General features: G+C 41.1%; 1 protein-coding gene across 11 annotated transcripts in view; it reads right to left on the bottom strand.

The window, feature by feature from the left end:
- The window catches only part of LOC129734524 (CUGBP Elav-like family member 4), a 342,020-nt gene that overhangs the window by 139,236 nt on the left and 175,208 nt on the right, over positions 1-27,576 (bottom strand). For 9 of the 11 annotated variants that reach the window (XM_055698108.1, XM_055698111.1, XM_055698116.1 and 6 more), the window contains 2 exons: positions 26,399-26,524; positions 21,678-21,757 (listed from right to left, as the gene is read on the bottom strand). In XM_055698108.1, the coding sequence (XP_055554083.1) occupies positions 21,678-21,757; positions 26,399-26,524 (206 nt within the window). Of the gene's footprint in view, positions 1-21,677; positions 21,758-26,398; positions 26,528-27,576 lie in introns of all 11 variants that reach the window. The other 2 variants (XM_055698106.1, XM_055698114.1) reach the window with 1 other exon arrangement.

The raw sequence follows: 27,576 nt of genomic DNA, 5'->3' as shown, positions 1-27,576 counted from the left end.
AAACTTTGAAACGACAAATAAGTAAAATTTGTCAAGAAACCAGTCTAAAGTGGCCTCAGGCACTTCCATTGGCATTATTATGAATCAGGGTACAGCCAAAGAGTGGAACCTCACACAGTCCTTATGAATTATTATATGGAAAACCATATGAGTCTCCAGAACCAAATCCAAACATACATGTGAAAGGAAAGCAGGATGTATATAACTCTTTACTTTCTCTAGGGAAAACTTTGACTGCAATTCGGAGTGCAGTAATTTGGAATAGACCTTTATCCCTGGAAAATTCAGTGCATGATTTCCAACCGGGAGATTATGTCTATGTGAAGACCTGGACCTCCGAACCTTTACAGGAACGTTGGAAAGGACCTTTTCAGATACTGTTAACCACTTTTACAGCTATCAAGATAGCAGAATCAGATGCTTGGATCCATTATACTCGAGTGAAGAAAGCACCTACTCCATGGAAGACTGTGAATCGTGATCCAGAGACTTTAAAATTGACACTGAAACATGTCTAATTTCTCATATTGGATTTTATTTTGGTCGGTAGTGTTGGTGGGATCATGGGCTGACTTGGTGGACAGGAACAAAAGACAAGTAGAAACAGAACAAGTGATTGACATTCCCAAACAAATGGCTGAGGAAAATTTGATGGTAGGATTGATTAAAGGATTTGCCAGTTTACAAAATGTCACGCAGATCACTGCTTGTTTGCCAATACCGAGGGCAGTAGGTGAATCTATTCCAGGGGGAATTTTAACTATGAATCTGACCAATCTGGAACATAAAAATGAAACCACCTATTGTGAACAAAGGCCAATAACTCAATGGTATGAACAAGTGAAAATCATTAGAAAACAGTGGAAATCTCCAGGTAGTCTGGCGGATTGTGAAAAATTGTTAAATTATGTTTTTACCAAAATAGGGAGATTTAAGTCTGTGGGATGGTGTTCCTATGATGAACAACTTAAAACCAATGTAAGCAAAAATATCATGGAATGGAAGTGTAACAAAACTGGCCAAGGTACACAATTAGTAGAGCTATGGGACTCTATATGGTCTATGTCCATATTTTCCCAATTTAAGTACATGGCCAGAACTTCTTGGTGTTTCACCTGGGATGGAAAAGTTTTTGCAGTATTACCCTCAGTCAATGATAAAGCAACTTCATTGAGAGAGAAGGAGAACAAAATAGTACCATGGTGGAAATGTGAAAAAGTGTATGATTGCAGCAATGCAGACTTAATAATTCAAAGAATTCCTCCGTTGGCTGCTGCTTTGAAATATGGTTGTTTCTGTCGAGGTCTTAAGAATGCTCTCAATTTAACCAGCACTTTTACACTCAGGAAAGGAACACTGTTTAGTTGTAGAAAATCTACTATTCAAAGTCCAGGACATTTAATTTGGGCATTAAGTGATGGAACCTGGACAACTCATTTACCATTAGATGGCAAGGTGAAACAAATTACTTGAGGCATGCCAACATTGTGTCCAATTTGGAAGAAATCACCATTTAGAGGATCCCTAGAGAATTTAAAACTGAAATGAACAAAGAGATCTGAGACAAATGATGATATTTGGAATGAAACATCTACAGGAGTGAAAATTGGCTGGGCACTTGAATCACTTTTAAATCCTATAGCTTCATACAGAAACAGAGCATGGCTCTATCAGTTAACTGGTCAAGTGGAAAAATTAGCAAACGTTACCAAAAAGGGGTTTAAGGAATTGAATATACAATTACAGGCGACCTCCAGAATGACATTACAAAATAGAATGGCACTAGATATGCTCCTACTTAAAGAACATGGGGTATGTGGATATCTCAAGGATAGACTGGACCACAGTTGTATCAACATTCCAAATGTCACACAAGATGTGGAACATGATTTGGATTTATTAGATAAAATTGAAAAAGAAACAGAATCAATTCAAGAAGATATGTCAGAAGACTGGTTAGGGAAAATTTTTAACAAACTAGGATGGAACTTGAGCTCTTGGATACAATCCATAATCAAAACTTTGTTTCTGTTACTAATTGTCTTTCTGATGATCATGGTAGTATATGCATGTTTAAAGAAACAGTTTACCAATAGAATTGCAGTCAATCGTATGATTATGAGAGAAGTACCAACTATTCTATCAAGACATAGTCCACCATCAAAATATGTTGAAACAAATGATATGTAAATAATGTGAAAGTATTGAAATAATGATTTTCAACACATTCAAAGGGGGGAAATGTTACACATTTGCTAATAAGTTAAGATTGATTGACTTTATTTGATTGATTATTTGATTTTATAAAATCATTTTGTAGAACAGAAATATAGAAGGATAAGAAATATATTTTAATGAAACTTATAGTTGCACAGTAAAAGCTGCTATGAGATCCTCTGTATAGTCCCGTACCAAGGCCAGAAGAATGGGCTAGAATCATTGTTAAAACTTAGGTAATAAATTTAGGGTTTGAAAGGTTTTTTTGTAGCTAACTAGTCTTCTGTATGTAGAAAGTGTATTGAAATGTCAGAATATAGGATTAATGGAAACTGGGGAGAGTTGACTGGAACAGCTTGTAGTTACCTGCCAAGAAACTGTGAACTTTAGTAAAAGGTAATTCCGGCAGGGGGAGATCGTGACCACCGACTCATATACCACCTACCCAAATCGTACCCCAGACCCATTTCTAGACTTTTCTAAGCCCTACTGCGCAGAATCGGATATGGGAGGAGAATATGTTAATGATTTATGGAAAATATTATGATTATGCATGAATACTTAATGAATATGTATGAATAAGTTCTATATATGGTGTCTGATTTTGAGACTTGGTGTGCGTTGATCGTGAGAGGACTCACTCACGCACCCGGCCATCAATAAAGAAGTGTCTGCTTATCTACATCACATTGGTGTCAATAAGTTCTTCATTCCGAGATTTCGGTAACACCTGCATTATCAGTGCTGTTTACAGCACAAATCCAAAACATATCCCCATACTAGCTAATATGAATAAAACTAACTCTGCCACAGCCAAACCCAGCACAACAATGAAAATCACTTCCTCCCAGAACAGGCTGCTAATGCAGGGGAACATTGCTCATAGTGAGACCTTACATTACTTATTTTAACAAGTTAATTCCTCAAGTCTTTGTTCATAACTGAGTATCTGGAGAGGCTACTGAATATGCATAGCTTGGACTTGTAAATATATATATATACACGTCCATAGTTGTGGTTTACTATGCTATTCCCAACCCAATTTGTAGCAGAGCAACTGCATTCACAGAGACTATTTTTTCCTGGTTCCATGTACATAAGGATGTGAGTAAGCCACTTAATAACACTCCCCTGTGCAATCCCACCTCTGCTAGAAAAACAAGGGCACCACAACAGCCCAGTGCCTCTGGCATGGAGCCGGTCTTCCTCTACTGCCACAGCCAGAGGCTTCGCTGGCAATTTCCCCACTCACTATATTTCCATCAGCAAATAATAGTGTGTCAGAAGGGAAACGTACCATGGAAGTGTGATGATTGCAGCTACTTTGTCAGCCTCCTGGCAGCTCACCCGCCCATCTCCCTAGACTTGGTAGCAGCCCAACTGCCAAGGCAACTGTCTGCCTACTGTTGGGGCTGCTGCCAGATTCCCCATCTCCCCTGCACCTCCTCTTCCACCAGGGAGACTGCACTGTAAGGAATCAACCAACCCATGAAGTTAGGATGTCCTTGGAGCTAGCCAAAATAAATTATCAGTGCCTTGCAGAGCAGATCTATTTCTTCCTATCTCTGCCTCCTATCAGAACTTTAAGAATCACAGTGACCTTTCACTTCATTTTGGGGAGGAGAGGGATTTCTTTCATACCCAAAAACTCTACATTTTTCCACAGACTTCTGCAGCCAGCTCTGATGATCATTTGTAGTTCTGCACCAGTGTTAATTGCAGACATGACCCAAATAGTGTAAAACTTGGCCAGAAAAGTGTAATATTAAACGTTCACAGAGAGGAACCTCAGATCCATCAGGTACTACTTTTGCTCCCCTAGTTTAACAGTGCTGAAAAGATGCTGCTTGGTGGACACATATGCCCTGCCCAGCATACTGAATCTTGTCTGCAAGGCTGGGCACAGATTTCTCAGTGGACATGGAGGTTACAAGACATGGCAGTATGAAAGGGTAATGCAGCTCAGGGAGTCTGCATGTATAGAGCTAACAGATTACATCAAAACAAATCAGTTCACAAATCCCAGCATATTCATCCAGCAAAAGCTTCTACAGTTTGCTGCGCTGAGTCGAGCTCTTTGTTCTCTGATGAGGACAACCTACTGGGCCAGAAGGTTTCCTTTATATGTTGAAAGAATAAGGTGTCATGGTTTAACCCCAGCTAGCAACAAAGCACCACACAGCCATTTTCTCACTCCCCCCCACCTGGAGGGGTGGGGAGGAGAATCAGAAAGAAATGTAAAACTTGAGGGTTGAGATAAGAACAATTTAATAATTTAAACAGAATAAAATGGTGAGAGCAACAATAATAACAATAATAATAACAATTATAATGGAAAGGTGGGGAGGAAAGGTTAAAATCCAAAGGAAAAGGGAGAAAGGAGAACAAGTGATGCACAGTACAACTGCTCACCATGCGCTGACCGATGCCCAGCCAGCCCCTGAGCAACAATCCCCCCCCATCCCCCCCCCAGGTAACCCTCCAAGTTTATATACAAAGCATGATGTCCCATGGTATGGAATACCTCTTCGGCTGGTTTAGGTCAGCTGCCCTGGCTGTGTCCCTTCCCAGTCTTGTGCTCCTCCACCACGCTGGCTGGCAAGGCCCAAGAAACTGAAAAATTCTTGACTTAGTATAAACACTACCCAGCAACAACTAAAAACATCAGTTCCATTATCAACATTGTTCTCACGTCATAGCCAAAACACAGCACTGTACTAGCTCCTAAGAAGAAAGTTAACTCCATCCCAGCTGAAACCAGGACAGTTTATGTCATACTACATTTTCCAATACCTCATCATCATCGCCTCTCCTATGCTTCATATGAATACACAGATATCATTCCCTTAGTTTATGGACTATCCCTCTAAAATCCATTGAGTTAATTTAATCCATGATGTTGGGCTCCATCTGTTGTCACAGTCTTTCTGTGCAAGGAGGACGGATGGTACGAGGTGTAGGATTGTTCCTCGTCAAAGCCATTTCTAACCATATTACAGCTGTGCTGATCTCGTTTCACCAGTCAGTCCTCATTGGTGTGGCAGTTTAAAAGAAAAAAAGGTTCAAATCATCAAGTCTAAAGATGGTAGAAATGGATGCCACAAGATTATCCAGTCTCTACGGGGCATGGGTTCAAATTCTACCATCATCACCAAAGACAATATACAGTATTACGTAACAATTAACACCACTTAATTTACTGACTGTTTTCACCCAAAATCAAATCCCCTTGAGGCGCACATCAAACTTCCCCATCCTCCCACATTACCCACCAAGTGCTCCCAGGTCCTTGAGCAAAAGCAATCCCACAAATGCCTGTGCCTGAGGCAGGAATGACCCAGACTGTTTTCCCAAGCATACTTTTAAGGTGCACTACAGTGACTTTATCCCCCTCTACAGTACACAAAAGTTTTGACCAGGCAGGACCAGCTCGGGTAGCAGATCCTCTGGTATTAACCAACCAGGTAGCCTTTGCTAGATGTTTATCCCAATGCTTGAAAGTTCCACCACCCATTGCTTTCAGTGTAGACTTTAACAGTCAGTTACATCATTCAGTTTTCCCAGAGGCTGGTGCATGATAGGGGATGTGATATACCCACTCAATACCATGTTCTTTGGCCCAAGTGTCTATGAGGTTGTTTTGGAAATGAGTTCCATTGTCTGACTCATTTCTTTCTGGGGTGCCATGTCACCACAAGACCTGTCTTTTAAGGCCCAGGATAGTGTTCTGGGCAGTGGCATGGGGCACAGGGTATGCTTCCGGCCATCTGGTGGTTGCTTCCACCATTATTATTACATGGTGCTTGCCTCGGCAGGTCTGTGGGTGTGATATAGTCAGTTTTCCAGGCCTCCCCATATTCTTATTTCAGCCATTTTCCTCCATACCACAGAAGCTTTAACCACTTGGCTTGCTTAATTGCAGTGCATGTTTCACATTCATGGATAACCTGTGAAATAGTGTCCATGGTTAAATCCACCCCTTGGTCTAAGGCCCATTTATATGTTGTATCTCATCCTTGATGACCTGAAGTGTCATGTGCCCACCGAGCTACAAATAATTCACCTTTATGCTGCCAATCCAAATCTACTTGAGCCACTTCAATCTTGGCTGCTTGATCTACCTGCTGGTTGTTTAAATGTTCCTCAGTGGCCCGACTCTTGGGTACGTGAGCATCTACATGATGTACGTTTACAACCAGGTTCTCCAACCGAGTGGAACTATCTTGCCATAATGCAGCAGCCCAGATGGATTTACCTCTGTGTTGGTAATTACTCTGCTTGTATTGCTGTAACCAACCCCACAGGGCATTGGACACCATACATGAGTCAGTATAAAGTATTAGCCACTTTTCTCGTTCAGCAACATCTAAAGACAGCTGGATAGCTTTCACTTCTGCAAACTGGCTCAATTCACCTTCTCCTTCAGCAGTTTCTGCGACTTGTCGTAAGGGGCTCCATACAGCTGCCTCCCACCTCCAATGCTTTCCTACAATACAGCAGGACCCATCAGTAAATGGGGCATATTGCTTCTCGTGTTCCAATGGTTTGTTATACAATGGGGCTTCTTCAGCACGTGTCACCTCTTCCTCTGGTGACATCCCAAAATCTTTGCCTTCTGGCCAGTCCATAATAATTTAAAAAATTCCTGGATGATTGGGATTTCCTATCCGAGCTCGTTGTGTAATCAGTGCAATCCACTTAATCCACGTAGCATCAGTTGTGTGATGTGTAGAGGAAACCCTCCCTTTAAACATCCAGCCCAGCACTGGCAAGCGGGGCACCAGGAGGAGCTGAGCTTCAGTACCAATCACTTCCAAAGCAGCTTGAACCCCTTCATAAGCTGCCAATATCTCTTTTCCAGTTGGAGTATAGTGGGCCTCAGATCCTCTATATCCCTGACTCCAAAAACCCAAGGGTCAGGTCGCCCTTGAGTCTCCCCTGGTGCTTTCTGCCAGAGGCTCCAGGTTGGGCCATTCTCCCCAGCTGCAGTGTAGAGCACATTCTTTACATCTTGTCCATTCCGAACTGGCCCAAGTGCCACTGCTTGAACTATCTCCCGTTTAATTTGTTCAAAGGCTTGTTGTTGCTCAGGGCGCCATTTAAATTCATTCTTCTTTCGGGTTTACGTGATAAAGAGGGTTTACAATCATACTGTAGTTTGGAATGTGCATTCTCCAAAAACCAACGACACCTAAGAAAGCCTGAGTTTCTTTCTTATTAGTTGGTGGGGACATCACTGGTATTTTGTTGATCACAGCCATTGGGATTTCACAACATCCATCATGCCATTTTATTCCCATAAACTGGATCTCCTGTGCAGATCCCTTGACTTTACTTTGTTTTATGGCAAAACCAGCTTTCAGAAGGATTTTGATAATTTTCTCCCCTTCCCCAAAAACTTCTTCAGCTGTATTGCCCCATACGATGATGTCATCAATGTACTACAGACGTTCCAGAGCTCCACCCTGTTCTAGTGTGGCCTGGATCAGTCCATGGCAGATGGTAGGGCTGTGTTTCCACCCCTGGGGCAGTCAATTCCAGGTGTATTGGACACCCCTTCAAGTGAAGGCAAACTGTGGCCTGCACTCTGCAGCCAAAGGGATTGAGAAAAACACATTTGCAATATCAATAGTGGCATACCACTTGGCTGCCTTTGATTCCAGTTCATATTGAAGGTCTGGCATGTCTGGTACAGCAGCACTCCATGGCGGCGTGGCTTCATTCAGGTCCCAATAGTCCACTGTTAGTCTCCATTCTCCATTAGATTTTTGCACTGGCCATATGGGGCTATTAAAGGTTGAACAGGTTCTGCTGATCACCCCTTGGTTCTCCAGTCAATGAATCAGCTCCTGGATGGGAATCAGGGAGTCTCGGTTGGTGCGGTATTGCTGCCGGTGCACTGTGGTAGTAGCAATAGGCACCTGCTGTTCCTCAACTTTCAGTAACCCCACCACAAATGGGTCTTCTGAAAGACCAGGCAAAGTAGACAGCTGCTTAATTTCCTCTGTTTCCAGAGCAGCTATACCAAAAGCCCACCGATACCCTTTTGGATCCTTGAAATATCCTCTCCTAAGACAGACTATGCTAAGGATACATGAAGCTTCTGGGCCAGTCACAATGGGATGTTTTTGCCACTCATTCCCAGTCAAGCTTATTTCAGCCTCCAATACAGTTAGCTGTTGGGATCCACCTGTAACTCCAGAACTACTAATGGGTTCTACCCCCTTATAGCTTGATGGCATTAATGTACATTGTTACCAGTATCTACTAGAGCTTTATATTCCTGTGGGTCTGATATTCTAGGCCATCTTATCCACGCAATCAAGTAAACCCAGTTATCCCTGTCCTCCACCTGGGTGGAGGCAGGGTCCCTCTAATACTGGTTGTAGGATTCTCCACCAGGGAGGCAAGTTGTGAGAAGGAAATGTAGCGTGGAGTGGTTCCGCTCACTTATGTCTTGCCAGAATGGGTTAGAAGTCATTTTCACAGGATCAAGAGTAAAGTCAGCTGTATCATTCTGTCTGAAAAACTGTCCTCTGGAGACTGGAGCAGCAACATTCCTGGAAGACTCTTTGTTTGTGATTGGCTTTCCTTGTAGTTCACGCACTTGTGCCTCCAGAAATGAGGTAGGTTTTCCATCCCACCTCCTCATGTCCTGTCCGTGGTCTTTCAGATAAAACCACAGAGTACCTCATGGTGTGTATCTCCTACTTTCTTCTCCCAAACAGAAGGGCACCTATGGTTAATAGCTGAGATGTGTGTACATACAGGGTGGGAGTAGGATCTGTCCTCGTCAAGGAGCTCAACCAGTCTCTCCACAGGTGAGATGGTGGAGGTAGATGTGCTATCTTCGTAGTCCCGGAGATCGCAAACCACTTCATCCACTCTTGGTGCATCATCTCTCCAGCCCGATACTGCCAATGAGTTGGCATATGTTGGTGGTGCGCTCCATAAAAATTTCTGCCACATGGGTCATGTGCATCGGCATTGCTCTTGAATGTGAAGACTGAGCTTCAGATTGATGCTTTTTGTATGTGGCTCCACATGTGCATCCTTTTCATGTGGCCCAAAGGAAATCAGGCAGTAAACACTATCAAATCACCCAGTGCAGGATTTTCAGCAGAGCCAAACAGTGCTCTGCGTCTACAAGAGCACAAGAGTACTTTCTATTCCAGTGACTCCTGCTAATACGCTGGATAACATTAGTAACACCCCAGAATGGGCCAGATTTTCCATGGAGCAAAATCCTTCATCTGGAATATTTATTGCTTCCACAATCACTTAAACCATGGTGTAAATCATCTGTTGTCTGCTGACAAGGGTAATAGGTCCTGTCTGCTTGGTCATTTATTAGCAATACATACTCTCCCTATTGCTTTCTCCAGTTGTTGGTCTGGACCTTATATTTCCCCAACCCCCAAGAGAGTTACAGTGGGTAAGTAAAAAATGTTTGAAATGTACTTTGAGATCTGTGTGTTAATTCTGCATTTTACTGAGGGCAGAACCTGTTTATTTCTCTACATTGCAGTTCCACAGTCAAAAGAGACTATCATGAAAGTGAGCATTCTGGCTGGTGCCCCTGCAATAGGCTACTTGGAATTGGCATTTATCTCCTTGCCCATAAAATCAACTTGCTTTTTCAAATGCTTTGATATCCACTGATGAAAAGAAGAATATAAGGGCTAAGTATTATTATTCTTTCTCTATTCTCTCTTGGGCCAGCAAGTCTACTTAATATGACTATCTTGCTTCCCATCCCCCTCCCATGCACGGTAATGAATTGCTCCCCTTAGTCAGCAGTCATATGCTCTCTAGGCTGATGGGGCATGGGAAAAGATGGAGGAAAAAAAACACTCTGCCACACTGACTGTGTAATCTCTAATCAGAGATCCTCTGTGTGAAAAACCAATTTCCAAGCCTGTGTTGACATGTGACATAAAGTCATTCTTCAAAATGGGAGCTTAACAGGTTGCTTGTGAAATTTCATATTCAACAAAAAATAAAATATACATCCATTGATTTTTCATTTTAAGGCAAAGGAAAACAAATCTTTTGCCTGGTTGTTGAAGCTGTTTCCCATTAGTTACAGCCTTCCAAATGAAGTGTATACACAAATTAAGCAAAAGCTTTTCAGAAGATCAAATGCTGTGCGTTGTCAGGGAAAGCTGCTTCTCCCTATAACAATACTCATAAGAAGAGTTTTGTGAAGATGTTTCCTTGCAGAACGTATGCCTGAATTTCCTTTTCCTGTCAGTCCTATAAGTCTCCTGACTCAGTAAGTTACCAATCTATACAGATGGTTAGACAGGGTTTTCTTGAAAAATTGATGAATTTGGGCCTAATTTGCCAAAGCCATGAAATTGTTTCTCTTTAAGCTTAATGAAGGTAACCATACAGTTGAGTACTTTACTGCAAGGGTGTCTATTTCATACAGGTGGACTTTTATATCTTAATTAGCTCAAATGGAGCCAGTTAGAAGTTCTGGGCCAAAAATATTTTTAAAAAGCTCGTTACATTAAAGTTCCAGTGACTAAAGCTCTTGAGTATAAGAGATCTGAATATGCAGATTATATTAAGTACCTTTGAAAATGTCAGCTGTGCACAGCAGCTAAGATGTTTAAATGAATAGGTGCTGCTGGCTACTTCTCATTTGGGCAATCAGACTATCTTCATAAGTGTCACCATGTGAATGGTGTTGCTTGTATTGGAAATTTTGTGACTGCACAGCAGAACTGGGAGGATGTTGATCTTCAGCAAGCCATTCAGGGTAGTATTTCCACAAAAGGATCCTTGACATTAGGGTCTGAAAGCCAAAGGAGGATTTCATTTTTTGGGGGGCTGTGTCATATCAGGCCATTTGGTATGATGCCTCCTAAGTTTGAAAACAAAACTAGATATTTTTTTTTAAAATGCCTGTGTAGCTCTACTGAAAATAGAGCTGCTGAATTAGACAGTGGGAGCTTGACCCCAACCTGTGATTTTAGACAAGCAAAAAAGAAACTACTGTCCAATTTGTAAAGCAGAGGTAATTTTAGCTAAGTAGAAATGTAATTACTCATGCTGGAAGATGGCCAGAAGACCAGGACTAACATCCCTCCCCTCTTGTGAAATATGCTGGTTTTCTGTACTCAGGGCTTCAATTTCATGTCTCATCTGAAAGATGAGTAGGATGGCAGTCACTAGGAGCTATTTCCACTGTACAGTCCTGAGAGCTGGTTTAGACACACTTGAGATGAGAGTGACAGAGACAGAGTGGAGAAAGGAGGCTTTTATTCAGGGCTGGAGTGACAGAGCCTTTGATAATGCTGCTCCCTCGGTAGAGGGGATTCTTCACACAGTGTCTAAGCAGAGAGAGTTGCTGCAGGTACTTCCCTTCACAGGTCTCCAGGGCTGTAATTTATTTGGAGTGGAAGCTTGATTTATGTTTTACTTAGCAGGTGTCTCTGAGCTAAAGTTACTGCTTTCCACAGGGCAACAGAATCATTGACTCCTGGTGGCACCATACCCAATTCTAATTAGAAAGAACTTGATACATAACCCAGGTATTAGTATGCCCCTCCAATCAAAGCCAGACATCCAAAAAAACAAAACTTCAAAGCAGAGATCTTCAAGCAGCTCTGTGTTTTTCAGCTCAGTCTATGGATGACAAAAGTCCTCACAGAATCATTAGCCATACTTAATGCATTATGAAGTGTAAAGTGCTGTTATATAAGCAGACTGGAAATTCCTACCTGCTATTTAGGAATATGAAAGCAATAAATTATTCTTTTTTGTGTATTTGGAAAAAAAATTTTAAATCTAGAATCCAAAAGAAAATGTTACAGGTTTCCCTTTCCCAACAAGAGTGACACGGTTTGGAAGATAAGGTATGTTTAATTCTGTATTTACTACAAATATATTTTCCCTGAAAATGTTCTCACAGCAACAAATAATGACTTGCCATATTTTTTTTTTTATAAAGTATTATTAGTATTAAGAAAATGTTTGGTAGCTGCAGCATAGAACCCCATGAAAGCTAGTATCTGAATGAATGATCTCTCCTTCATCCTAGGCAAGGATGTAAATAAGAGAAGTAGAATAATTCCAGAGCCATAAAGTGAATTGTCTATTGTGACAGCAAGGCAGCATCGCAACCAGGTATGGAGCCCCTGAAGCTTTGTGACTCTGCTCACATGAGTTCCACTCTTCCTTGGCAGTTCAAGACGAGGACATGAACAGCCTAAGAAGACTTGGAAAGAAAGAGATGTTGAGGAAGGGCTGGTAAGCTGGGGAGATAAATTTCAGCTGTGCATGTGACATAAAGGAACATTTCAGTGGCACTGAGTTGCAAACATGCTGCACATGACTGAGCATCCCAGATCAGTGTCATGCTGCATAACTCTAGGCTATCATGGTGTGAAGGATTTTGCTTGACTAGGATAGTAAGAAGTATTTGCATTTTTACAGCATATTTAAACTGAAGATCTCCAAGCACTTTACAATTTCAGGGTCATTAATTGATAAATAATTCTGCTTTCAGGGAGCTATCACCTATGCTTCAGTATTGTGAGACAGGTGGTCAACTGAAACTATAAGATGGTGTAAACTCAGTGAAGCTCTGCTGGTTTTGGTGGAACAAGAAGTTGGTTTATGCTGAAGGATCTGCTCATACTGCATTCCACTCCACCAGGATGTGTCTCCTTGGTGCTGGGTGAAACTTCACAACCACTCTTCCTGTGAGTACCATGCAGACCTTTGGGACGGGAAGTCAAGCATATTCCTCTACCTGATTTCACTTGCCAGGGGATGTCTAAGGCAAAGTCATTGGTGTCTAGTAGGATGCTTCATATTTGTGAATTTGTGTGGACTTCAATTAAGGGTCTTATCTGAAAGTTATTGGGTTTGCCTTTTAAAAATTCATTTTGACCTTTGCAAAACCATTTGGGTACTATCTACTGTATCACTTAATGCCAGCTATGTCTTGGATAGGGATGGCAATCTACCAATTACTAAGGTCTTTCTGGTTTCCTTACAAGAATGTGTTATCAGTCTAGACCACACACCTGAGCAGGGCTGGGAAGTAGTGGATTAAAAGTAAACAAGCAGAAGCATCCAGAGTGAGTTAAGGTTGATCCAGAGCCCACTTAAATCAATGGGACAGTCCCACTGATGTAAATGAGGTTTGAAGCAAAGAGGAAGGGAAAGAGAGAAGAAAGAAACCTCTCCAAAGCAAGCAGAGGTAAAGACCTAACATTGACATCTTCATTCCCCTCTGCAGTGGGAAGGGGATAATAATCTTATAATCTAATAATCCTTATTAGAAGAAGGTGGGGATGCCCGGTGGAGCTCCCTCCAGTAGGCTGGGAACACCCCTGCCAAGCAGGGAGCATTTTACACCTCCTCAGCTGGAGGCTTATCAATGTCTCTGATGCCCTGGAAAGGACAAGGCTTGCAAATTATGAGTCCCCAGGTCCTAATCTCATCTAGCTGAGGCAAGTCTTGTGGGCAGTGAGCCTTGCAGGGGCTGCTGCCAGTGACAAGACATGGGCAACGCTTGGCAGCAGCACAGTCCCACTCTCGCTTTCTCTCAGTCGCCTCCAGGGCTGTTGATTTTGTTCCCAACTCCCCTTGGACACATAAAGTACCATTATGGTGCCAATTAAATCCTTTTATCTAGAGCAAAACTGTGCATATCATAAGCAGTTATCCCTCTTATCCCATTTGGAGACAATGAATGCTGTGGTTTAGAAGGACCAAGGAAGCCCATGGAAGATGGCAAGTGAAGCTTGTCACATTTCATGGGTCTCTTCACTTTTCTACCAAATGCCTGCATGGCTATGGAGATGTGACTAGAGAAGTAAAGGCTGGTTTTGGTGCCAGTGATTCATACCCCCTGTCAAGCAGCCGGGCTGCCTGGATTTCTATTCTGGGATCCAGAAACATGTGATTTATTAGTTCATTTATGGAACAAGGCAGGAGGCAGGGAACATGGTCCTATGATATTTATTATTTTTTTTTTTTAGAAAGAATTAAGGGAAATTATGGCAACACTGGAACAGTGCTGGCCCAAAAGGTTGTAGAATCACCTGTCTTTGTGGTAGCAGTGGGGTGGGATGGTCTATGAACCTTAGTCCCCCTTCAGACAGAACTTGCTGCCCAAAGGAAAGCAAGGGGAACTATCAAGGGCCATTGGATTTTTGATGGAAGAAACGACTGCAAAGTAACATTTAGGTATTACACATCCATTGCTTCTTTCATCCCAAAGAACAACACATGACTTTATAACTGGTGTTTAGGTAGCATAGAAAAGTCCTTCATTACTGGAAGGAGGGCCAGGCCTGCTTCTGGTGAGTTATGAATGGGTTCCTAATATATTATTATTTCTTAACAGAGGGAATGAGTGTGCTGTGTCTTGCTCTGAATTAAAAAAAACCAGTCTGTGTGTTATACAGACATTTCATGGAGTACATGTTTTTTAAAAAGCAGAAACTCAAGTGATGAGAAAAAAAAATTGGTATGAATTTGTATTGCCATTCTCTTCCATCAGCTTCTCCAACAGTGTAAAATGAGGCCTCAGCTTTCTGCATTAATTTGAGCAGATTGCCTTACACTGATGGTATCCCACTTGGCCCTAGACTTTGTGACTTTGGCCAAGTAACTTTAGGGCAAATTCAGCTGCAAGGCATGAAGGGCACTTAGATGCTGGATTCTCATCAACTTTCACCTGGAATTACCTTTGAAAAATTCTCCCCTTTATGTTTCTGTGTTCATGTAAAACTAAAGTCTAGTGACTTTCCCATTTCCTATTTACCCTGACAGCCTGAGGGGGTCAGCAACTCTCTATGTCTCTACTGACATAGCAGCTTTTATTAACTGAGGACTTAGGCCCATGCTGGAATCTAAATGAGAGTAAATTTTCTTGGTTAATTGATACTCTGAATCACGGTCTGTTTAATTGTTATGTATTTGTATTATGGGTTTGGCTAAGGTTCTGTTTATGTTACCTGGATATTTTGAAGACATCCTTGGGAAGTGAGGTGGTGGACTGATGGCTTCAGGTTTGATCTTCTTAATTCTATGTTTTCCAGATTTAAGTAAATATTAAGATATAGATGCTCAAATATTCACTGGTTACTACTTTACTGGGAGCAGGAACAAGAATTGCTGTGACTTTGGCTATGAACTGGCTAAATATACTGATTGTGTATAAGACCAGTTAATTCCCAGACACTGTATTGTTGCTTCTTCTGCTTATCTTTTGTGTCTTGTCCCTTACAGGGACATGCAGATGACCTAATTGCAGCCATTTTGGGTATCTATTTTAAACCATCAATTACTTAAGACAGACAGATGTCTCTGACAGTCTAGTCTCTCTCCACCAACTCTAAGAGAAGTGTAGATGATAAGATTACAGATGACCCGAAAGTTTTATACCTTGACCAACACTTTGATGTAATTCAGCCAGCTCAACCCTGGCCTTTAGTTGATAAGCTGCGGACTGTGGGAAATTTCCTGTATGAGGTTTGTATGGTGCTTAGCACACAGCAATTCTATGTAAGACCAACAATAACCACATTTCCAACAGTAGTAGTCTGAGATGAAATCTGGTAGTTTCTAAGAGGGTGAAGAGCATGTTCCTGTTGACATAAGACCTGCAAACGTGAAGCTGTGGCTCCACACATCCAGTTCACAGATTTGACTTCCTGAAGATGTGCCTTGCTGGAAGTAGAATACATGCAAGTTTAGAACTCCAGTTGACCTCCCCCAACTTTGTAGAAATGACAAACCCTCCTTCCGAGCACTACAGTCTGCCATGAACCTGAAGGGAGAAGGGGACTGTACAGCTAGTCATGTGTGTGTGTTTGTGAAGAAGGGAGGAGAAACAAGGAAATTTTCTCCTACAAAAGAAATGATCCAATTTGAAGCAAGTCCCTCATGGGAAGAGCTGTGACAGAGGTTGCTCTGTTCCTGTTAATTTTCACAGTGCAGCTGTCAGCAGGTCTGTAAATAGTACTCCATGAAGCCAACATTTCCTATCCACACATCAACCATTCAATTAACAGAAGAAGAGAAGAAGAAAATAAAGTGCACCACAGCCTTCTATCATGGCTTTGATGTTTCCCAGCAATTTATGAAAGTGTTGTACACAAATCTAATTACAAGCCCCATTGCTTCCCATTTACATGGAGCTCCTCAAGTTCAGAGCTGTTTATATCAAAATAATCGTTAAAAATATCTCAGCTATCTACAGCATTGTGCCCCCACCCTGCTCACTGGAGTTTTTACCAGCTCAGTGCTTTGGTGCCATCATGCATGCATAATAATAGCTGCTTCCCCACCATTCTGCAAGTGAGGTGTCTGGGCTACAACTTCATCATGCCCACAAAGGCCTATTTTCCTTCTCTCCTGCACTTGCTCAGAGCTCCTTCTGCAGACTCTCACTACTTTCCTTTTCATCCCTAATCACCTAAATATTCATCTGCTGTGTTGATGGGGGTGAGCTCAGCTGCTCAGCCAGTTTCCATAATGGGACTGCATCTGAAGGCAAATTAACAGTGCTTTCCAAAGTCATAAATGCACTGTAGGCATGCACAGCAATAATAATAGCAGTCATAAACGCAAGCCAGGGTTGGTTTCTTTGATGGGGTGCCTGACCATCCAATGCCAGCAAGATAGGAACTGGTGCCCCATTTGCCATGAGTTTGAAAGAGGGCCACTGCACATGATAGATGTGTTTCTCAAGGCAATTTTTAATAATCTCATATTTAAGTCACTCTCACTTGGTAAACTAAATAGATGAAAAATTCCTGTAGCTTAATCACAATCTTTTACCACATGAGAGGGTAGATAATACATTGTATAAGGCAAGAAAAGAATGTCTTCATCTGACTATTAATTGTGTTTGTTGGGAATTTTGGTGCCATGGGTGGACTTCCAAGGAACATGGTAGGTGGAAACTGAAAGTCAGCCTTGTTCAGGGTGTTGTGTCATTCCTATTTTCTTGAGTAATAAAAAAAATAAGTAAACCAGTTAAACTAATCTTGAGTAATAAAAAAAAAAAAGTACACCAGTTAATCTGTCGCCTAACAACACTGAACAATAATTACATAATTTGATATAGGCAGAGATTTGAAGGGTTTTTTTCTGTCATTTGCATTGATAAGAGCTGCACAGAAAAATGTTGAAACGAAAGCCCCAAGTTAACAAAGTTTTGGGTTTCAGGACTTTTTTTTTTAAGTTCAATTAATTAGAATCTTTCTCTTAAAGACAGACATCTGTTCAGTGCTTTTATTGAAGACTCACATTTTCCTTTCTTTTCACAAAACCAAGTATTCCACAGAATAAAATAAAATGAGCTGAAAAGCACACTACTATTTGTGTTTTGGTTTGACAGGTTTCAAAATCTATTTCTGTAAAATAAAATTCCTCCAAAGGTATCTCTTTCTCTATATTGATTATAATAGAAACTTAGATAACAAGTGTTTAGATAACAACTTCAGATATAGTTCCTTAGCTTCTGGATGTCTCAAGTTAGGTGAGACGAGTCCCACCTCAGGTATTCAGTCTAATGCTGTTATGGAGATCTCCTTTATAATTAATGAAAGGGACAGGCATGCCCAGAAGGTGGTTTATCCTAGCACAGATAAATAAAGGGAAGAATGCACAAATCTCTAGAAATCTCTCTCCCCCTCCTTTCTGTAGTAATCCTATAAGATGTTTAGAATAGATTACAAACTTTTAGACCATAAAAACCAAATTAAATTAATCACACTCTTCATTCTTCTCACCTCTATGCAGAAAACGTAGATAACAGTACTGGGTTACCCCTTCCAGGAATTAATTTATAATAAAAGAAATTCTGAGGTGCCACAGTGGGCAAGATGGTGAAAAAGGTGCAACAGTAGTATAGTGTTTAACCCTGTGTACTTTCTGGGTAGGATAAACACTGCTGCAGTTTAGATATGCGTGATGAAGCGTGGAGGAGAGTGTATTCTGTGTAGGGTATGGACAGGGCTGCGTCATAGATGCATTGTGTAGAACAACTCTTCAACATTTGGCTGTCTCCTGGATATGAAGACATGGAGAGAAGGAGAAAACAAAGCTGAAGATGATGACTAAGTAGGAGCATGACTGACAGGCAGGATGATAATGTTGTCCACAGTGACTGAGAATGGAGGCAGAAGAGACAGGAGAAAGAATTTGGGAGGAAAGGTTCAAAGCTCTGTTTTATACATATTAAGCTTGATCTGACAGCTAGACATCCACTAGGAGATCCTAGAAAGACAAGTCAAAATTTTAGTTTGGACAGGACTCAGTCCTGCAGTAGAGAAGTTAGATCTGCAAGCTGTCACTATAGAAATAGTAGCTGAATTTGTGTTGGTCGATAAGGCTTCTAGGGACAAGGCTTGGCTGAGGAAGGGAAAAGAATCAAGGGAAAGACCTGTTTATGCCCCCATATGAGTGGGGAAGAGAGAGACAGCAGATTGTAGAATAACCAAAGCTGAAGATACAGGGCATATAATTGTTTAAAATACATTATAAATACATGCAAAAGTACATTAAAATTATGATCTAACATAAAAGGAAGACATGGAGGTCAAATAAAACACTATCCTAAAGCTGATGAGTTGTTAGGCAATATGATTTTAAATGACCCCAAAAAGCTCTCTTGGCAGGTATATATACAGAAGGAACTTTGAGGCTGCACAAAAGTAAGGGATTTTGGGGAAGTTATTTCTCAAACAATTGATTGTGTGACAATTGGAAAGCTTTAGACCTGTTTGGTGGGCCCTTAGGAGAAACAAGTGCCTTGCATAGAGAAGTGAGCTTGTGACAGATGGCAGTCAGGCACCTGTCCAAGGAAAGGTTAATAAAATAATAATGAAAAAAACCCACAAAAACCCCACAAACTTTCCAAAATGAAAGTTTTCTTTTGAAACTATTAGACAACATATGTTGTGTGAACAGGAAGTAACAGTAGAGCAATAATCCTGACAGCTGTGGAGAAACAGGAGTCTGCCGCAGGAAAGAACAGCTCGAGACTGTACAAGTATGATGATGGCCCCGTTGGTAGCACATGAGTACACAGCAAGAGACGTTTAATTTGGCTGAACCACAGGAACAACTGTGGGTTCACACTGCAACTGGAAAACGAGGCCAGTCCTAATGGTAAGAGAAATGGCAGGAGGACTGAAGGAAGATGGCAGCAATACACCCCTCCTTTCCAATGACAAGGGCTACATCTCCATCTCACCATGAGGTGGCTGCATTTCTCTGTTGACCATCCAAGCCCTGAAAGAAGATGCTCACCCTGAAGCACCATGAAAATGACAATGGGAACAGAGATCACTTGCAGGGTTTGGCCCATCTCATTCAAAGTGCCTTAAACATTTTGAGGCCCTGTTGGGAAAAACATCATCTGCTCCATGTCTTGATCAAGTGGCAGTCACTCAACAGGTCCTCAGTAGTCTGCTGAGCCACGATAACTGCCCATCTGACTGCTCATAGCTCATGGGAGATACAAGGCAACACCATATATCTTAGGTTATAATGAAGAGGATGAAATTCATAATTTTCTACTTTCTTTTCCTGTGAAATATGAGTAGGTACACACAGTGCTGCTGAGGTTCAGACAGTTCATGGAAACTTGTCAAGACACAGAAATTTGAGTGTGAATCTGGGATGTACATCTAGTAAGGGTTAAATTGTGATGCTTTTTCAGATGCCCAGATTTGGTTATTCAAGAACATATCTAGAACAGGTATTTGAGTCAAATAAGTCAACAGGAAAAATGATCCCTAACCTGATGAAGTGGCCAAATTCTTTATTGTTTTGCACATCAGTTGATGTCAGGAGGATGCTCCCAAGTAGTCAAGAGATGAGTATTTTTTATCTAAAGTGTGCTGAAAATAGGAAGGATAAGGGCTGGGGAAGGATAAGGATATTTTGGGTATAGTAGATTTAGATAAACTCTTCAACTCTACTTGGATTTTGTGTGTTTTCTACCATCTTCTTCTCACCTCTGTCCCCTACATTTCCAAGCTTTTTGGGACAGGAACTGATTTTTTATTACACCTTTTTTTGTGGTACCACACCCTGTGGAACTGCAATTCCTGATGTCATTTTATACACATTATCACTTTGTGTTAAAGTTTGAAAGAAAGTAATTGAAAGTACCTCTTTGACATGTCTCAGGAAAGATGCCTGTAATATTTTACTATTGGATGTCAGCATCAAGCCCAGCATCTGGTTTTGTTAGAAGGAATATTTTAGGAAGAGTGTCCTAAAAGTATTAGAATACTTAAATTAATCGAAATGCAGACACACACACCCCAGTAAGGAGATTTTTTTCAGTAGTGTCACTGGTAAGCATGTACTATTTTTAATCTGATTTGTGTAAGATGGTGTTCCAAAAAAATGAGATCTTGATGATTTGCTACTTTTAGAAATTTTTCCCCATAAAGAATTTTCCATTTTCATCCCTGCAAAGACCTAGAGACAATCTACCAGGCCCACTTAAAACTTATTTGCATAAATTAATGAGTTTAGATTAGTGTCTCTTAGTGAAAAGATTTTACACTCTTGAATATTTAATATTTTTTTGAGCTTTCCTGCATCCTTTCCAAGTTGTCCGGATGCTTTTTAGCCTTTCATGATTCACACTGTGAATAATTAGTAATAAAAATAATATACTATTATAATAAACCAAAACATGTTGGACCAGATTGTTTTTCCTTGCTGAACAGTGGAATGCCTTAGATTCCTCTAGGTCTGTGTGATGGTGTACAAATATCTTTTTGCAGAGAAAATACCTTTCCATTTCTACTTTCCTGAACTATCAGGCTTGAAAACCCATATTACTACATATTTTTCCAAGTGGAACAATCCCTCAAATGTTTCCTTGAAGATTCAGTAGTTGGTCTGACTGTCTTTCAAATGTTGGATGTAGGGGACCACATTTATGCCTATGTAGGCACTTATGTAGTAGCAGTGAGAGGCATCCATCACTGTGTGTTTTTTCTCTAGCTTCTAGTGCCATCACATGAACATGCTTCTCTGTTGAATGCTGGCAAAAAGTTCTTTATCCTTCACCTAGAGGCAGGGACTCTTTGGGGAGGGAAAACAAAGAAGCCCTTAGAGACAAGTTTCTACTTGATTCATCCCCTTGAAACTTGAAAAGTTACACTCATGGTGAGTCTGACCCAATGTTTTTGGCATCTGTGAACCATTTGTCTTTTTTTCAGGTCATCAAAACTGCTTGTCATAGAACACAGCACCCCTTGGGGTTCTGTGCATATGTGAAATGACAGTGCCATCCTGGCCTTTCCACTGAGGAGTTAAGCACACCCAAGGTCCTATTAGCCATCCTTCCCAGAAGATGAGTTGCAGAGAATAGATAAATCATCCTTCTTCCTCAATCAGGCCACAGGGCAGCAAAGGCCAGACCAATCCTCACTTGCCCATGTTACAGAGCTACTCACCGGCATTGTCTGGCTGCCATGCAAGGCATTGATGGCTGCTTGGGCCTCCGCATGTGAAGAGTATTTCACAAATGCACATCCTGGAAGAGGAAAAAGAAGAACATAAGAAAGTTTGCATAAGTGTAATGAAAATGTGTATAGCTGAGTATCCTGTCCTTAGAACTGGCCAATAAAGATGGTTGTGGAGAAAGTATAACAAGCAAATCTGCTCCTGGTTATTCCTTCCCAAACTCCAGTCATCAGCAGCCTGAGGACCTCTTCAGGCAAAGCTGCATTCAGAATCCCCATACTGCTTGTAATGGGCCTTGATGGACCCAAAGTTAGCAAGTACATTTTGAATTCACTTATACTTTGACCTCCACAGCTTCCCATGGCAGTGTTGCACAATTTTACAATTTATTGGGTGAAAATTAATTTCCTTTTGTTTGTATTGGAGTTATGCTGAATGCTCCTCTCTGCTGTTACAAGAAACAGTAAGGAACTGTGTAAAAGTTATCACAAAGCTGCATGTACTTGTTACAAACCACCACAGGACAGCTCTACAGAATGCATTCAGGTTACTCCAGACACACAATGTATCATATCACTGTCTGATAGAGCTCCATGATAGGCTACTCAGAGCTTGTCTTGGCTCCAAGAAGCTTTTGTCTGACAAAGCATGAGATAGATTCTGATGAAGAATCAGGGGTGGGAGAGATCTGCACATGATGATAGTGATCACCAAAATTTGAATCTTGGTCTTTCATAGCTGCAGAGGCAGTGCCAGTACAGATGTTCTCTGGATATTAGGGAAACATAGGGAGTGCTTCTCCATCCTGCATTGCCATGTGAGGAATCTTACACTGAATTCATATAAGATTTTAGGGCAGAAATGTACATTTATGAATACATGCTAGAGTGCAGAAACAATCACCATGTCAAAGCACTAGAGTGGAGGAAAGTATTGCTAACACTCTTATCTACAAGCAAACTGACTCAGAGAGAGGAAGAGTAATTTCCATATGCTAAGATAGCTATTGGAACAGATTGGAAGAAGTCTGAGAAGTTCTGGCTTCCATGCCCTTTTATTACTATCAAAGACTTTTGAGGTTTTAATCAATTTGCAAAGCCCTAGCTGTTTCCCTGAAGTGGTGCAGATCTGTGCAGGGAACAGTAGTCCCGACAATGGGACAGCTCTCCTTTATTCCCTCTGCAGCATCTTTAGAAGGTCCATGCACCCTTATGGAACTATACAGTGCAAAGTGCAGCATTAGAACATCCTACTTGCAAACTAGAAGAATGTTGGGGTCTGCAGCAGGTCTGCAGACAAGTTAGTTGACTTCAAAGACTTAGCCGTGTACCTTTAAGACAGCCACAAATTGTCAGGTATGTAAACAGGATGTGAAGAACCGGAACTTAGAACCGCAGCATACAGGCACCTACAGCAACAGCAAATAGCAAGCAAGAAGAAGAAGACAGAAAACCTATCAGGGTCTGACACATGTACTGTCTAAGATATATAAGCAATTTGTATAAACAATAAAGGCCATTTTGCCCAAACCCAGCCATGTAGACATAGTGTTTTTCAGTCCGCCTCGACTTGCGTCACCACAGAAGAATGAGCTTCAAAGGTCCCCAAAATCATAACTGCAAGTTGACAGAAGTGAGAGTGAAAAAAAAGCAGTGATAGCCCCTTCTAAAAATAACATACAGATATGAAATTAGCTTACAGCTAAAAGCTTTTCATTTTGTATTACCCCCTCACCACCATGCTCAAACTGTATTTCAAGAAAAGCACAACAATTTGTAAGGAGCTGAGAGGAGATGATGAGAAAAATGGGATAGATAAACTTCAGCTGGAAACAATAAGGATCATTTATGACATAATCACAGCCCAGCATTCCTGGGCTTCTGAGATACTGTGCCTTACTCTTCATTAATCAGAGATAATCCAGAATTAGGGTGTTTAATTATTTGCAGAGATTCTTTTGTACTTTTTTCCTCAAAAAAGAAGATGCTGATTGGGAAATATACAAATGCTTTCCACCTCCAGTCACCCATTGCATTTAGAGCAGGATTTTTGCCTGCAGTGATGCTGTCATGTTGAAGGCTTCACTTTTCAGGTGAAATCCAACCCTGTGCTGAGGAACCTGATTGATCAGTGGAGCTGGATAAAGGTGGGAATGAAGGGAGCAGCAGGTATTTATCTTGTTTAATGCCCAAGATGCTAATGGGATCCCTAATACTGCTTCCAGTAGGTTTTGAGGTAGCAGGGCAAGTGAAAACTTAGCTTTCACTGGTGTATGGTAGCAAGACAATAGCAGAGATCCCAGCATTTTAGCCCTTTTGTTTGTGTGTTCAATTAGATGGCTGCTGTACACAATATCAAATGTGAATGTAATCTTCTTTGCCCCCATTTTTACCAGAACGGACTCTAAGACCTCATTAGCTGAGGGGATGAGTCATACCACCCTCCTCAGAACAATGATATCCCTTTGACAGGAGCAGATCTGGAGTTTGAATGGATTTTGACACGCAGAGAGAAGCATGCATGTGCTCAAATATTTTTCTTTCCTTATTTTGAAATTATAGAGCTGAAAGGGCTGTTCTGACTGTGTTGTCAGTTTAGAGGAGACTGCAGAATCAGGGTTATAATTGCAAAGGGTATTAAAGACTCCTCTTGTGGAACTTCTGGTGCTGTGGGAAATCTTTACTTTCTGAGTTACTGAAGTAGAAAACTGCTGAATGGAAATAAAAAATATAAAGGCTGACCAGAAAGCAGAAGTGCAGACCCTGTGGGTCATGCTGGCTTGCTGAAATGGATGCACTTCGGCTTTCTCACCTGAGGACTCTTGCTGAGGAGTCCTGGCCGCACACTGGTGAGCTTTACCTGGAGAGGTGCAGGAAGGCTCCTTCCTCTCCCAGGAGAGCCAGTCTCTGCATTCCCCTTCAGGAAGAGAAATGCTTCAGTCCCAGCTCTTCTGCCACCTGGTTGCATGCTCCAGCCATACTGCTGCCCCTGAGTGGTTCATGCAGGAGCTATTTCTGCAGTGCTGTGAAGTGTATGTGTCATGGCTCAGGATGTCATCCATGGCTTCAGGCAAGGTTCAGGCTGTGACTGGACTGTAATGGTGTTCAGGTGGGAAGCTGGGACCTGCCTTCTGAAAGCAGTGCTTGCATTGAGGTACATGGAGAACTTAGAGGTTCACCACAGAGATGCCTGGTGGGTCTTCATGTAATGGCTTGGGTAGGACTGAAGTCTATGGGATCTGATTGTTATCTGGCACTTAGACAATCTGCATAAATCTCAATTTAGATTTATGGGTTTTACCAAAAATAAGTAGCTCACAAGCAATGTGTCACATTGTTTTTTAGCAGATGGAAAACATTACAGACTGGGAATAACTCTGTGGGAGTTTTGGCTCTCCTGACTGTCCTAAGATACAGGCACTACCTTTAAGTTTTCTGTTGGATTAACCACTCTGTGTGCATGTATGTAACTGTGTGTGTGTAAATTAGGAGCTTCACATTCTCAGTAAATAGCATCAGAGAATAGAAACTGGTAATATTAATTCTGTTAAGGCTCAATATTGATCCTGAACAGCTCAGTGAAATGCAAGCCTGAGACTGCAGCCTGCTAGCACTGATAATTAAACTGGTTAGCAATATGGAGCTGCCACTCAGATTCAGACTTATGATGAAATTGTTTAAGAAAAAAAAAAGAACAAGTATGATTACAAGTCTTTGGGCTGGATCTCCTTTGGAACCTGTTTCTTACCAATCTCAGACATTATTGCCTTTATTCTTACTCTGTTTAATTCCTTTGTCATTACATTTTGTTCTATACAATTCCCAGTGGAGGCAGACACAGGGTTTTTTGCTTTTCCCCAATTTGCTAATTTGTTCAGTGAATGGAGTGCTTAACTGTCTACAATTATGATGGTTGGAGCTCTTCTAGGCAAACCTAGCCTACCACTTTCCAGAGCGGCAGCCCCTGTCTTTGGTTGTCATGAAATTAGTCATAAAATTGAAGGAAGGTGACCACAGTTTATTTTCAGCCATTGATAATTCATCATTGAAGGATGAGCTTTGACTTATACAGATGCCCTATAATGTTGGTGTGAAGTCTTTTTTGGCCACCAGTGATCCAGGTAAAAAGTGATACCAAAAAGTGACAGAAGGAGGCTAAGACACCTAGTTTTGCAATGAAGCATTTCCATGTTTCAAATGGTAAATGTCTGCAGAGTATATTTAAAATCAGCACTTGTACCCTTGCAATTATGATCACTGACCACTGTGTGTCTATGCAAAGATCAAGTGAAGAAGGGGAAGACCTGGGGCTGGTGGGTGAGAAATACACAGAGATGGTGGTGGAGCCAGTGAGTCAAGATGTAAAGTAGCACCCTTGGCTTTGTTTAAAGAATGAATTGGTCTGTTCGACAGGGTGAGGAGAGCACAACTTGAGTGAATGTGTTCAGAGGGGAGGCTCTGCCTGTGAGCAAACAATACTAAGCATCATTTTTGCATGCGTCTTGTTAGGGGGCATGTGTTTTTGAGTACAATCAGCTTTTTCTTCTCATGTACAAGCACACAGTGACCAGCAAAGAATGGGCTCCCTTGGCAAATGTGACCCCTCCTAATGTAAGAGATGCTGTCCTGGTGGCTACATAGTGACTTTGTCACACTAGAAAATTATATATACACTGAGACCGGGTCTAGCTTGACACAAGTTATCACCTTACCTTTGCTATTGCTATCAGGTCCCCGAAGGATTGTACACTCCTCAATGTTGCCAAATGACTCGAATAGCTTGCGCACATCATCTTCTGACTGCTGCTTATTGAGCATGCCCACAAAGAGTTTTCTGTCTTCTGGAACAAAATAAAGAGATGCTTACCATATTTCAGGAGGGATGTGAAAGCCATTATGGCTCAGTGTCACATGCAAAACAAACAACGATTTTATTGAGGTGACACAGTTCAGAAGCTGCTAGTCATTTCAGGTGGCTGGCTTGAAAAGCCTTAATAGCATCTGACTTTCAAGGAGTGCTTGAAAATAATTTGGCAATTTAAATAAAAACAACAAAAACATCCAAAACCCCAGAAATATACAAAATCTTTAGCTGCTTCTCAAAATCTAGGCACCAAGGTCTTCCAAATAAACTTTTTCTGATTAATTTTTGTAGTCAGCTTGCAGTAACTGAAATGACAACATTGCTCAAACAGCGATCTAAGAGGAATGTGCATAAAGGTAGCATATAAAAATAAAGTCAAAATGAAAAATAACAAGTTAGTAGCTCTCACAATACTAAATAAGTTGCAGGGGAAAAAATGTTTAACATAACTAATTTTAAATCAGGATATAACAGAAGCCACAGCCTGTAAATGGAGATTTGTCATTCATACCCACTCGCAGGCTCATACCTATAAGTTTGGATGAGTTTTATAATATATTTTTAAAGTTCATTTTAAATAAGCCCAAAATTTTTGAAACATATTTTGTTTCTTTGAAGCATGATGATAACTTATATGATTACTAATATCTGAGACAGCTCAAATAGGTGGTATTTCATGTCAAAGCAAGATGTGGTCTACTAGTGATAATTGTATTTTGAATGAGGAAAACTATTTATACTTGGACTTATACGAAGTATAGAGATCTTCAGTCCAGAACAAAACACCTTCAGAAAATGTTGGTGAAAACGGACCAAACTAATGATTGCTGAGATGGTAGAAAGTTCTCAGAGGGCACTGAGTAATGCCTCTAGATCAGCTTTATGTTCAGAGATATTAGACCAAGAAAAAAAAGAAATTTACATAGCTTATATTGTGTACATAAACAGTCCATTTGCATATGATTCATAAATGTCTTATCATTCATTAAACACTATGTAAATGTGTGAACTAAGAGTTTTTTCAGA

Source organism: Falco cherrug, chromosome W (genome assembly GCF_023634085.1).
Source record: "Falco cherrug isolate bFalChe1 chromosome W, bFalChe1.pri, whole genome shotgun sequence".
In the NCBI taxonomy this organism is placed as follows: domain Eukaryota; kingdom Metazoa; phylum Chordata; class Aves; order Falconiformes; family Falconidae; genus Falco; species Falco cherrug.
The sequence above is the reverse complement of the archived record's forward strand: the minus strand, read 5'-3'. Positions and strand labels throughout refer to the sequence as shown.